We start from the raw sequence: 12,098 nt of genomic DNA on the forward strand, positions 1-12,098 counted from the left end.
AGCTAGTAGTCACCTGGAGGACAGAGGCTCCAGCATGGAGGAACTGCAGTCCGGCCTCGGCAGAGTCGATCCCTCCCGTAGCCAGGATGGGGAACCCTGGCAAGGCCTTGGCGATGGCTGAAACGGCGCGCAGGGCGATGGGCCGAATAGCATTTCCTGCCATCACAGAAAAGCACTGTTAAAGAAGTTGCGTAAAAATGACTTATCTAAACCAAATGCAGTAGGCCGCTTTAATTTATTTTTATGCAGCTTTTTAAAATTGATTGCAGTACTACAGTGTCATAGGTTCATCCTTTCTATTCACGGCACAAAAATAAAATGGGGAGAATGTATTTTGGATAAGTCTGATTTCTCAACTTTAATGTTTTCCCTTACATTTATTTAGCCCATAATGAATTCAAATCTCTTCTTCAATCACACTGACAGATGGAAGCATGTGCTTTGGATCAAATTAGCCAGCAGCTTCCTGACAGTGACACAAGCTACATGCATATTAAAGTGAATCGTATTTTAAAGAAAGGGATGTCTGTCATGAGGGGGCAAGGCGGCTCGGAGGGTAGCACTGTAGCCTCAAACCTCTGGGGTTGTAGGTAAGACTCCCACCCTTGGGTATGTAGGATTTGCATGTTCTCCCCATAATTGATTGGGTTTCCTGCTAAAGCCTTAAACCAGGCAGCTATGTCTCTAAATTACCCATAATGCAAGGGACCTTCAATGCAATGGAGTCCCATACAGCAGGGGGGTGACACTTTACTTGAGGGGACACAAATACTTAAGAAATTTACAAACGAGCAGAGGCAGTATTTCCATTACTACTGAAGTACAAATCATGAACAAATATAGTCGCTACTTAAGATGATCATCATTAATGATGAACAAACATGACATCCAAATTTCACTTGTGTTATTCATTACTTGTTCCTTCAGTAGTTAATCAGTAGTTCCTTCAGTACTACATTAAGATTTATTGAATTAACCAATATACTGACAAATACAGTAACAGTTTGGGATAAATTATGAGTCACAATCCATTAATGATGAACAAACATGAGATCAGTATTTTACATATGTTATTCATTACTTGTTACTTTAGTAGTTCTTGCAGTTGTTCACAAAGGTTTACAGAATTAACAGATAATCCTCCACTTTGGTCTGGACACTGCTCGGTACGCCCTACCATGCAGGGTGTCCTCCACCTTGGTCTGGCCACTGCTCGGTACGCCCTACCATGCAGGGTGTCCTCCACCTTGGTCTGGCCACTGCTCGGTACGCCCTACCATGCAGGGTGTCCTCCACCTTGGTCTGGCCACTGCTCGGTACGCCCTACCATGCAGGGTGTCCTCTACCTTGGTCTGGCCACTGCTCGGTACGCCCTACCATGCAGGGTGTCCTCCACCTTGGTCTGGCCACTGCTCGGTACGCCCTACCATGCAGGTTGTCCTCCACCTTGGTCTGGCCACTGCTCGGTACGCCCTATCATGCAGGTTGTCCTCCACCTTGGTCTGGCCACTGCTCGGTACGCCCTATCATGCAGGTTGTCCTCCACCTTGGTCTGGCCACTGCTCGGTACGCCCTACCATGCAGGGTGTCCTCCACCTTGGTCTGGCCACTGCTCGGTACGCCCTACCATGCAGGGTGTCCTCCACCTTGGTCTGGCCACTGCTCGGTACGCTCTACCATGCAGGGTGTCCTCCACCTTGGTCTGGCCACTGCTCGGTACGCTCTACCATGCAGGGTGTCCTCCACCTTGGTCTGGCCACTGCTCGGTACGCCCTACCATGCAGGGTGTCCTCCACCTTGGTCTGGCCACTGCTCGGTACGCCCTACCATGCAGGGTGTCCTCCACCTTGGTCTGGCCACTGCTCGGTACGCCCTACCATGCAGGGTGTCCTCTACCTTGGTCTGGCCACTGCTCGGTACGCCCTACCATGCAGGGTGTCCTCCACCTTGGTCTGGCCACTGCTCGGTACAAACTCACTATCATCCTGTACTATATAAAATGGATATTTATTTCCTACATGTTAAGCATAAAACTGAGGATCACAGCAGTTATATTTTGCGTAACATGCCTGCTTAAAGGTTCCGCCTCCTATTCATACAGACCAATCAATTTATTGCTTTGGATTTTTGTGACAATGTCTTGATACATTAATGCAAACACAAAAACGAACCGGACAGTGAGCTGCTACTGCTAATTGACTTAAGTAGCTAATCTGCCACGGAGCAGTTGTCAGAATCATTAACTGGCTATCGAGCAGGTGCCATGAGCTGTTCAGAATATGTTTATGGTACACTACAGACACAAATGAAATCCCATTCGCTGCTCTGCCAACCGGATATGTTACTTTACTTATCTTGTGGGAAAGATGGTGGCTTAGTGGATTATACTGTGGGCCTGAATCTCCAGGGTTGGGGGTTCAGATTCAACCCTTGCTTTGTGTGTGTGGAGTTTGCGCTTTCTGCCATGAGGGTTTTCTCTGTGTCCTCTGGCATCCACACACTATGCAGTCAGGTTAAGTAGTTCCTCTAAATTGACCATCGTATTTTTGTGTGTGTATGTGTGCAAACCCTGTGATGGACTGGTATCCTGGTCCAGTGTGTAGCTGCCTTGTGCCCTAATCTACATTCGCATTCAAAGTGCTTCTCAAGTGTTTATCATACGAATCTCACTGTAGGCCGCTACAGAGGAAATTGAATGAAATGAACAGGATTTGCAACTCACTAGATCAACAGCATGCAAGCAATCATGAAAGTACAGCCACACCTACATCACAAATAACAGCCCAAGAGCCTCGATGGACAATCGTAAATGATGGAAAGCGTTTCTCCCTGTTTCCCGGGACACATTCTTCTACTAATATCTCTTGTTATTTCTGGACATACGAGCAGACTGTCCTAATCTAAACATAAGGCGACCTGTTGGAGACCATCGTTATTCAGCGCGCAGCAGGAATATGTGATTTTTTTAGTGCCCCTCAGGGTGCTGTGGGGAGAACTGTGCCTAGCGGTGAGGTCAATAAGTAATAAAACCGATGGCTCAGTCTGTGCATGTAAAAGCGAATATTTTGAATAATGAATCTCAATGCAACCATGCGGTATGATGTTAAAGCTGTCAAGATAGAAAAAAGGGCACTTATTAAAAATGTAAATGCAAGTGTGATGGTTATGTTTGGTATTGGTATATGTGTCTATGTGTGTGTCCTCTGTAATGGGCCGGCTGCCATCCAGAGGTACCCCTGTCTCACACACACAGGACCATACGTGTAGATTCTAGAACCTCACAGAGATTAATAAATAAGCATAAATAAAAAAGGGATGCACAGACGGCCCGTGGTGCTTCCATAATACGCATAAAATACCAGCTTAGTTAGTACACCACACCCACAAATCTCACTGCCAATTAGACACCTATCAGGTAAAACAAACGGGTCCAATTAAGTAAAGGTCAATCAATTAAAAAAATTCAACACACATGACAAACTCAAGAGGACCGAGAGTTAGAAACAACAACATCAGCAGCGACAATAATAAATAAATAAATAAATAAACCAATAAAACACACAATAGATCAACGGAAAGGCTCCCAGGTGTGATATAACAAACATGTATGTTGAAATTGCGCACATAACGGTACAAACGCTCATCAAGAAAAGCCCTTAAGAGGCACAGCGTTCTGGCAGCTGAATGATACCAGAAAACATTCATTCCTCAGCCTTTCTTCCCAGAATACGCCACGCATGCTGCTTACATTATGCTTTTCATCCTGGCCCATAGGTGGCCACAATCAGCCACTTTCAACCGAACTCACTAGCTGTATGTCAATGGCAGCAGACTGAGAGACAGAGAGACTTATTCAAATGAAAATACATACATTCGACTAAAATCATTGTCATGAAATTCCTGGAATGCATTGTTTTATTTTAATATTGTGCAATAAAAATGTTAAGCTATTTCTGACATTTCAGAAATGTCAACATTTCACCTTCTCCTTTGAAAATGCTCCAGCATTATAGTTAAGCAAGGGCCTGACAGAGTCTTCGTTGAATGATTCAATGAAAACTATTCTGTCCTCACAGAATGATTCAATGGGAATTACTATGTCCTCACAGAATGATTCAATGACAACTATTCCATCCTCACAGAATGATTCAATGACAACTATTCCATCCTCACAGAATGATTCAATGAGAACTATGCTGTCTTCACAGAGTTATTCAATGAAAACTATTCTGTCCTCACAGAATGATTCAATGAGAACTATTCTGTCCTCACAGAATGATTCAATGAGAACTATTCTGTCCTCACAGAATGATTCAATGAGAACTATTCTGTCCTCACAGAATGATTCAATGAGAACTATGCTGTCTTCACAGAATGACTCAATGAGAACATAAAACAATGTTCATGTTTTTGTGGAGCAGAGGTGTGTCTCAATGGGACTTCACATTACCTGAAATCAGACCGAAACTGGGATAGTGGTGCAGAAATAAGCCAATGCTGTCCCTTGTTTTTAATAATGCGGGCTGAAAAATTTGGTGCCCATCCATTGTTTCAGAGAACCTGCTGAATGTTGGGACGAACTTTCAATTTCAATGGAATAATAGAAAGCTCTTCAGCGTGCGGCCTTTCTGTTTCACAGGACAAAGCGGCTCTGTTCCGATACCAGTGATTATTATCTCCGGTTGAAGATGCATAATTCAACACTTGATATGTGTATTTGGTATTCAGGGTCTGAAAAGGCCACTGGCTTTCTGTGCTCCTGAAGTACAGGCAGAACGGAAAGGAAGCCTGAAGCAGAAGGTTTATTTTCCTGTTGTTCGGTGTGTGTGTGTGTGTGTGTGTGTGTGTGGGGGGGGGGGTTGGCGGGGGGCTTCACGGCAAAGGGAGTTTACAGCAGAACTGCTACTTGGGTAAACCGAGCATCAAATGCCATTTTCCGTTTTAATTCGCGTGAATCAAGCCTCCACACGTGTCACACACCTCGAAAAGGCACCTGAGATCATTTCCCTCCCATTTAACAGCAGCGAACCCAGCATGGTAGACGCCAGTTAGTGGAGTTCAATTCAAATTCAGGCAGGAACAGGTTTGGCCATGTGTCTATTTTAATTTGCACACGCTTAGGTAAATACTTAGGTAAACACAAACTGCGTGAGGGCAATTAATACAGGGATGCAGAATGGAATTAAAAGTCAAGAGCAAGTTCTGCATTGGCCGGTAATACCTCCGCATCATGGAATATTCCGTCTGTATCCCCAGACAACCGCGGAAGGTCCTGCAGTTCATCAGTTCCCTTCCAAAGACCACACACAGTGAACGTTCCATAAATTTAAAAACGATATGAAATCAGGGAGGGAGTTTTCTCAAAGGATGGGGGGTGAGTGGATAAGACATACGGGGTAGAGAAATGCACAGAACCAGCTGCCGCCTCAGGCAACGCGGGCCGGCTAATGTATGCAAGCATTCCTGAATCTGAGGGCAGCTTCATTGTTTTTAGATGCATCTCATTCTACGCTCGGCCTTATCAAGTTATGCTTCTGAATATTTTTTATTATTAAATCCTTTATTTTTTGATAAAACGGCTGTACAAAAAAAAATCTGATGCACCTTAAATGAAACAGGCCTCGAAGTAACGTGCATTTTCATCAGTGGTAGATGTTCTTTAGCAGTATTACCCAAAACCAAAGAGGCAATTCATGGGAGAAAAATGCCTTTCCCATTGGTGCCTGATAAAGAATATTGTGAACCAGTGTGTGGGTGTCAAAGCTACATTAAATGTGACTCGACTCCATACTATAAATAAATATGATACTTGAATGAAAAGCCAAGTTTGAGAAAGTAATATAAAAAATTCGTTTATCGGTGATATAGAAGAGTTTTCATGCTTTTTGATGTCTGTTGCTCAACTTTCACTCAATATTTGCAGTTTTACTTGCAGCAGATAAATAGTTCTTCTTGTTGCCTTGTTACAGCATCCCATAAAAGTACAATTAAGCAGCTTTTTTATTTATTAGTTTTTTAATATTACTAAATAATCACATGAAAATGGGTTGGAGCAGGCCTGTAATACAAGCCCAGATAATGTTTAAAGTTAGAAATACTAAACATAGTACAATGCTGACTAATATTATAAAATCACACATGTGACATCATATTAACGAGCAAGAAGTTTACAAGTAAAAATGTAGAGATCAAGGACCAAGAGACACAAAATAACGTGATAAAAATGACTAACATCCAACCATTTTTTCACTACCATCTGTTCTACTAATAAAAGTTCAGTTTATTAAAAAAAATAACAAGCTTGGCGCCCATTCCAAAAAGATTACAAACTACATTTAAACTGTTCTAAAAACAAATATATAAAAATATGTTGCACCGCGTCAAAATATTCAGGAGGCAGTCACTGCACATTAGCAGACACAGGAGGAAATGTCACACTGTGCTTTGTATTATTCACAATTTTTAAACCAAAAAAAAAACTAAAAATATGTAATTTACTTTTAAATAAATAGATAAGCCATTTCGAATGAAGACAAATCCTGAACCAGCTAAGCATAGCGTGCCCCCCACCCCTGCCCAGAGTAAAATAAACAAGCATCTACTCAAATGATATCTTGGATTATATTTTAAAAACCAAAAAAAATATATATATTTTTTTTTCATTTATATGCATCAGAAATCTTTTAGTGTGGGTCATCAAGATCTCTTTATTTTAATGCCAGGGGCAAAAATGTCTACAACACAACAAAATCACTGCTTGCATTCTGTTCCCACATTCTATGGCCAAATGCCTCCGAGTGCAGAAAACCATTCAGTCCCACCAGTACGGAAGAGTAATAATAATGCAATACTCAAAAGATTACAGTACAAATGACGTTACTTTTTTTCCAAAAAAGATAAAATGTGTGTGTTTATAAATGACAAAAAAAGTAAATTTATTTCACTTATTTTAAGTCACTTGGTTCATAACTGAATTTAATTTAAGGGGGTGTTTCTCTGGCCCTATAGCCAAGGCGAATCTGATATAGACAGCGGTGCCGCTAGAGATTTTGGGCCCTATGAAAGCATATCACACTGCCCCCCCAATCCAGACCAATCCAAATATCCTCTAAATTTTTTTGTAGGGCCCATGTCACTCAGAGGCCCATTGGAATCATCCGAACTCCACCCTAACCCCCCCCCCCCCCCGCCCCCTCCCACAGTGCCTCTGGATATATATGTATATGTGCATATATATTCCAGTCATGCTTGCCTCCTGATTTCTCCTCCCACTGTTTTGTCTCCTCTCCTGCTCCCCGGAGACGTCATTGATTGATAGCCTAATCCAATGACTGTATTACAGGAGCCTCCTCTTGGACGGTGTCCTTATCATTAGCAGTTAGCCTATGGTTAAATTCACAGCTCGCTGCTCGGTGCAGCCCCTGAGATTTAAGGGTTTGGCCTTTGGAAAATATTTAACATAAAATTGAAATCTTGACAGCACTGAGAAGTCAGCTCTCAGCGATGCATTTTTAATTAATCAGACTTACTGTACCGTACTCATCTAACATGGCACAGATTACTGAGACGTGCAGTAATAAATTAAACAGCCACAAGCTTGCATCTAAAACTGAGGAAATTTATCTTTGTGCCGTAGTGTTTTATTATGGGTGGAAGCAGACACAGGGGGAGGGGTAGGGTATCTGTTTAGTGGATAAAAATGCAAATCTGAAAATCACTCGGTACTCAGGTTGCTCTCAGAATAATCCAGATTTCTTATGACTCACAAATGTATGGTAATGTCAGTGAAGGAGGACTATCTCCTGTCTTAGAACATTGTAGCACCTGAGCTCTTTTACACTCCCTTTCTTAAAGAGCTGAATTATCTCCTGATCCTGCAGTTTACACAGGAATTGTGAGGGTGTGTGTGGGGGGGGGAGGGGGGGTTTACAAATCACTGACAGGGAAATTCCGCTAAACAGAGCGCAACGACGGCCACTGTCACAAAACCTACACTACTCACAAAGCCTTCTGGGCTGCGAACCCTGCGTGAAACATCGCAGTGCCGATCGCCTCCCTTGTTATGCAAATGCTCTGAAGAAGCCTATTGGAGAAGCATGATAAGAGGTGCTTAAGTGATGTGGCAGACAAACAGACCTTCATTAATGCACCGGAATAACATTTTAGTGTACTTTAGTATTCTAGGTGGCTAAGGCAAAAAAATTTAACTGAAGTTTCAATGCAGTTTATCCAGAGGGAGGAAAAAAAACAAAAAATATACTTAGAAATCAAGATCAGGAGGCAGGACGGACAGGTTGATCTTCTCCCATAAAATATAACCACTATATTTTGAAATTTTGCATGAAAATAAATAGGAAATACCTATTAAGTCTGCAAAAGGAACCAGGACATCCACAAGGACTGTAGACCTGCAGTTGTACTCAAGATAACATTACTTATTAATATCTGTACCATTATCTTCAAGTACCAGGATAAATCTTCACAAGACAATTCACTATATGATACTTCTGGGTTTTCCAGAAGTGGACCTGATGTCTTTCATGTGGACATTGAGTATCCATTTACATAATGAGGAAACCATGGTAACCCCCCCTCCCCAAACAGCTGCCCACCTCTACAAAAATTATATCGAATTAACAGCAAAATGCTGAATCGCAAAACGCTCTCTTTGCACTGCTGAAATACAATGCTACAGTAGCTCATTTCTGCAGTTGCAAAGTTAGTACTGAATACTAATTAGGTATGAATGTTTCTAAATAAAACAAAAAAAAATCCAGCAGGCAATAACCAAGCTACTAAACACGTAATGAAACAATGATCCAGTCAGGTGACACCAGTTTCGCTTTGGACGGTCAGCACATGCGGATATGAGCAGGAACCCACCTGACTCCGTGTCAAACAGACCCATGTGGCAGCACGCTGTTCGTCAGCAGTGACTATGTCGGCCACTGTCAGATGCAGCGTAGAGGCAGTGGGGGTGGGGCAGGAGCAGCGAGGAGGCTCTGCAGAACGGGGACGGCGGGCGGCACGATTCGGTTCGGTTAAACGCGGCGGGTAATGGCTGTTTAAAAGAAAAGATCGCTGCCGCAAATGTGGTAAACACACAGATAAGTTTTCAGGTCGGCGGTGAGGTGTATGATTTGCAGGTAGTGCGCGTGTGCTCAGCATTTTAATCTCGCTCCAGAAAGGCTGGCTTGCCTCCCTTTTAACAATTCGAACACCAGATCATTACGCTACACTCCAGCTTCGTTTTTGTAGTACTGGCACTGCCATTCATGCCAAACAAATAAATAAATAAATGAACAGGCTAAATGATCCCACTCTAAAATAAACGCCTGAACGTGCGATGAGTCCAGACTAAAGGCAAACACTGTAACCCCCATACAGAATGCATCTCTAATCTATTCCAACATCCAGCAGCTAAGAAAGTGACCACAGCCCTGCAGAACCAAATGATCGATGTCTGGCTCACTTCCAATATCTGGGCCAACACCAGCGGACAGTCGGGTATCACAGCGAATGTGACTGAAACGCAGGTCCGGAGGGCACGTGCTAACTTTGCTTACATGAAGTACCGGCGCCATAGTTTCTATATTCATTTTTAATGCAGCGGGGGCTTCCTCCCCCCATCTATTCCCCTGCCGTCTGCAGAGCAGCTGGCAGAGAGATGGAACAAGCTGAACAAAGTAAGAACTGCATGCTGAGGACCCTGCATGTCAGCACGCCATGTTCATGTGCAAAGAATGCGGAACTTGGGTCGCTGAGTGTGCAATACATAGATGCAGAATATATTGCAATGACTGTAAATTTTAAACAGACCTTCTGCATACCCTTAAATATAGCAACTAAGAACAATGCAGGTAACTGGGATGATGTAACTGGGAAGTGATGAAGTGTAAATTGCTACAATGATACTAGATAAAATACCCTGCCCATTGCCCACAAGTCATACAAAGCATTGTGAATGTTACACTGCATGCATTGTAAATATCCTGAAACCTTTCAAGCCAGGATGCAACTGTATGCTTCAAATCTGAAAAATGCTTTATGTACCTGTCAAAAAAATCATTTACATAATGTCACGTAATGTAACTCAAAATCTATATTTATAACGCGATTATGTGAAATTACACACACTGTGAAAGCCTGGGCCGTTGGACCTTCCTGTGAATTTTCTTGTTTTATCCGCCACCCACCACAGTGTTGTTACCATTCTACCGCTGCACAGAAAACAGGAATGAGGAGCTCAGTGTCTCTCATCCTGCTCCTCCTCTCACCTCCATGGGAGGAGCTGACCAGCGGCAGTGAGCTGAGACCACAAACAACCTTCAGTGTGGTGGACTACCGCACGGCCCCTCCACCTACCGGACACGCCTCCGTACGTGGTGCGGCTCCCTCGTCCCACGGAGGGCCAGGGCTTCCCATCGGCCTTCAGCCCCATCAGCCCGGACACAGTGTTGGTCGCTGTGACTCCATCCGCACCACCTGTGTGGAGGTTACAGTGGCTTACAAGGAAAAACCCAAATGATACTAAACAAAATGATACAAAGTTACATTAATTATGATAAAATTCAACAAAACAAAACATCTTCTTCACGTTAAAACTGTTGGCCAGCTGCCAGCAAGTCTTGAAACTAAAAAAAGAAGAGCAAGTATTTGTTGTGCTAATTGCTAAAGCAACTGGGGGAAGTTTTTTTTTTTCCTCAATCTATTTGGAAATCGAATAAATCATTTGTGCGTCTCTCTACCTCATGGGTTTGGAAGCCGAATGGCACTTGAGCCAAAACAAAAGATCTCTGAGTTAAATGTGCTTTGGGACGGAAATGCATGAATAGCTATGCTTAAGCATCCTTAGCGTGAGAAGGTAAGCCGTGGGAGCTGCCATGACATCATCCCCATCGTGACAGACCCAGAGTGCTCTAGGGACACTTTAGGTGCTTTAGGTGTGACCATGTTAGGTTTAAGCCCAAACATTTAGCAAGGAGTTTTGACTCTTTGCAAGGTGATTTTCAATCAGAGGCAAGGAGTGGCTCAGGGTGACAATATTGAGATAAAACACCAAGTCAGAGTCAATATGATCTAGACAAGACTCAAATACTTGGTTTAAATGCAAACATTTCAAATATCAGTGTAATGATACTTGATTTTGTACAGATCTATGAAGAAAGGCTGAAGAAGGCAGATTAACAGTTTATTACCTTCTCTGGTGGCTTTATGTGATTTAACAATATCAATGTAAATAGCACAGCACATCCACTATCCTGTTGGCTGGCATGATATACTGCTAACTTTAACCTTTACATTGCTCAGGACTGATCTGATCCCCCACAGTCAGCAGGGGGGTGCCTAAGCCTTTCGGCATTTTCTAGTTAAGATCTCTGCCTGGCATCCACCATCCCATAATCACGCCAGTAAGTAGTCAGATACCTTCGTGTGCTGCCTGGGCGATATCTATGATATCCGTGACGTTGGGGGTCAGCTTGGCGAAGAACGGGATGGCGACAGCCCTCCTCACCCACCGGCAGATGTTCCTCACCAGCTCTGGGTCCTGCACAGAAAGGGTCAGCTACTGAAACCTCGGAGTCAGACTAATCTTGCTCAATTTGTACATGCAGAAGAAAGGACGACTGCACCGATGTCCGGTGCAGGCATGGGAGGGACATTCCATGTATATTTACGCTAAGCCACAGTGAAAGCTACATTCATGCTTCATTCAAACATCACACCACATTCATATATCATTGTTGTGTGGCTCTTTACTAGATAATACCCCCGTTTTCTTTGTTCCTCTCTACACCACATTGAATACACCGAGACGACAATGGCATTATTATGCATTTTTAATGGTAAAGAAAGACGGGAAAGATCACATCTGTGCCGTTATGAAATTCCAAGTATTCAGGCCCATGCTGTTTTAGATGATTCCAAAGAAATATCCTGTAGTTGATATTCATATCAATTTATATAATAACAATAATAATAATAACAAGAAAAAGAAGAATATGCTATTATTGCTGTTACTGTTATCGTTACAATCGTCGTGAGTCTGGTTCTCTTCCAGCTGCATCATGCCATATCAGCTCAGTTATTTATCTGTA

At 42.9% G+C, this 12,098-nt stretch overlaps 1 protein-coding gene and 1 long non-coding RNA gene across 2 annotated transcripts in view; both read right to left on the reverse strand.

The window, feature by feature from the left end:
- The window catches only part of dpyda.1 (dihydropyrimidine dehydrogenase a, tandem duplicate 1), a 120,818-nt gene that overhangs the window by 25,048 nt on the left and 83,672 nt on the right, over positions 1-12,098 (reverse strand). The window contains exons 17-19 of the mRNA XM_048976588.1: positions 11,428-11,548; positions 10,366-10,485; positions 14-156 (exon numbers count right to left, since the gene is read on the reverse strand). Of these exons, the coding sequence (XP_048832545.1) occupies positions 14-156; positions 10,366-10,485; positions 11,428-11,548 (384 nt within the window). The remainder of the gene's footprint in view (positions 1-13; positions 157-10,365; positions 10,486-11,427; positions 11,549-12,098) is intronic.
- Positions 163-7,157, reverse strand: LOC125708799 (uncharacterized). The gene is made up of 3 exons (XR_007382541.1): positions 1,747-7,157; positions 1,547-1,646; positions 163-1,396 (listed from the first exon to the last, which is right to left on the reverse strand). It is a non-coding gene; the product is annotated as an uncharacterized LOC125708799 (long non-coding RNA).

This window comes from Brienomyrus brachyistius, chromosome 15, assembly GCF_023856365.1.
Source record: "Brienomyrus brachyistius isolate T26 chromosome 15, BBRACH_0.4, whole genome shotgun sequence".
In the NCBI taxonomy this organism is placed as follows: domain Eukaryota; kingdom Metazoa; phylum Chordata; class Actinopteri; order Osteoglossiformes; family Mormyridae; genus Brienomyrus; species Brienomyrus brachyistius.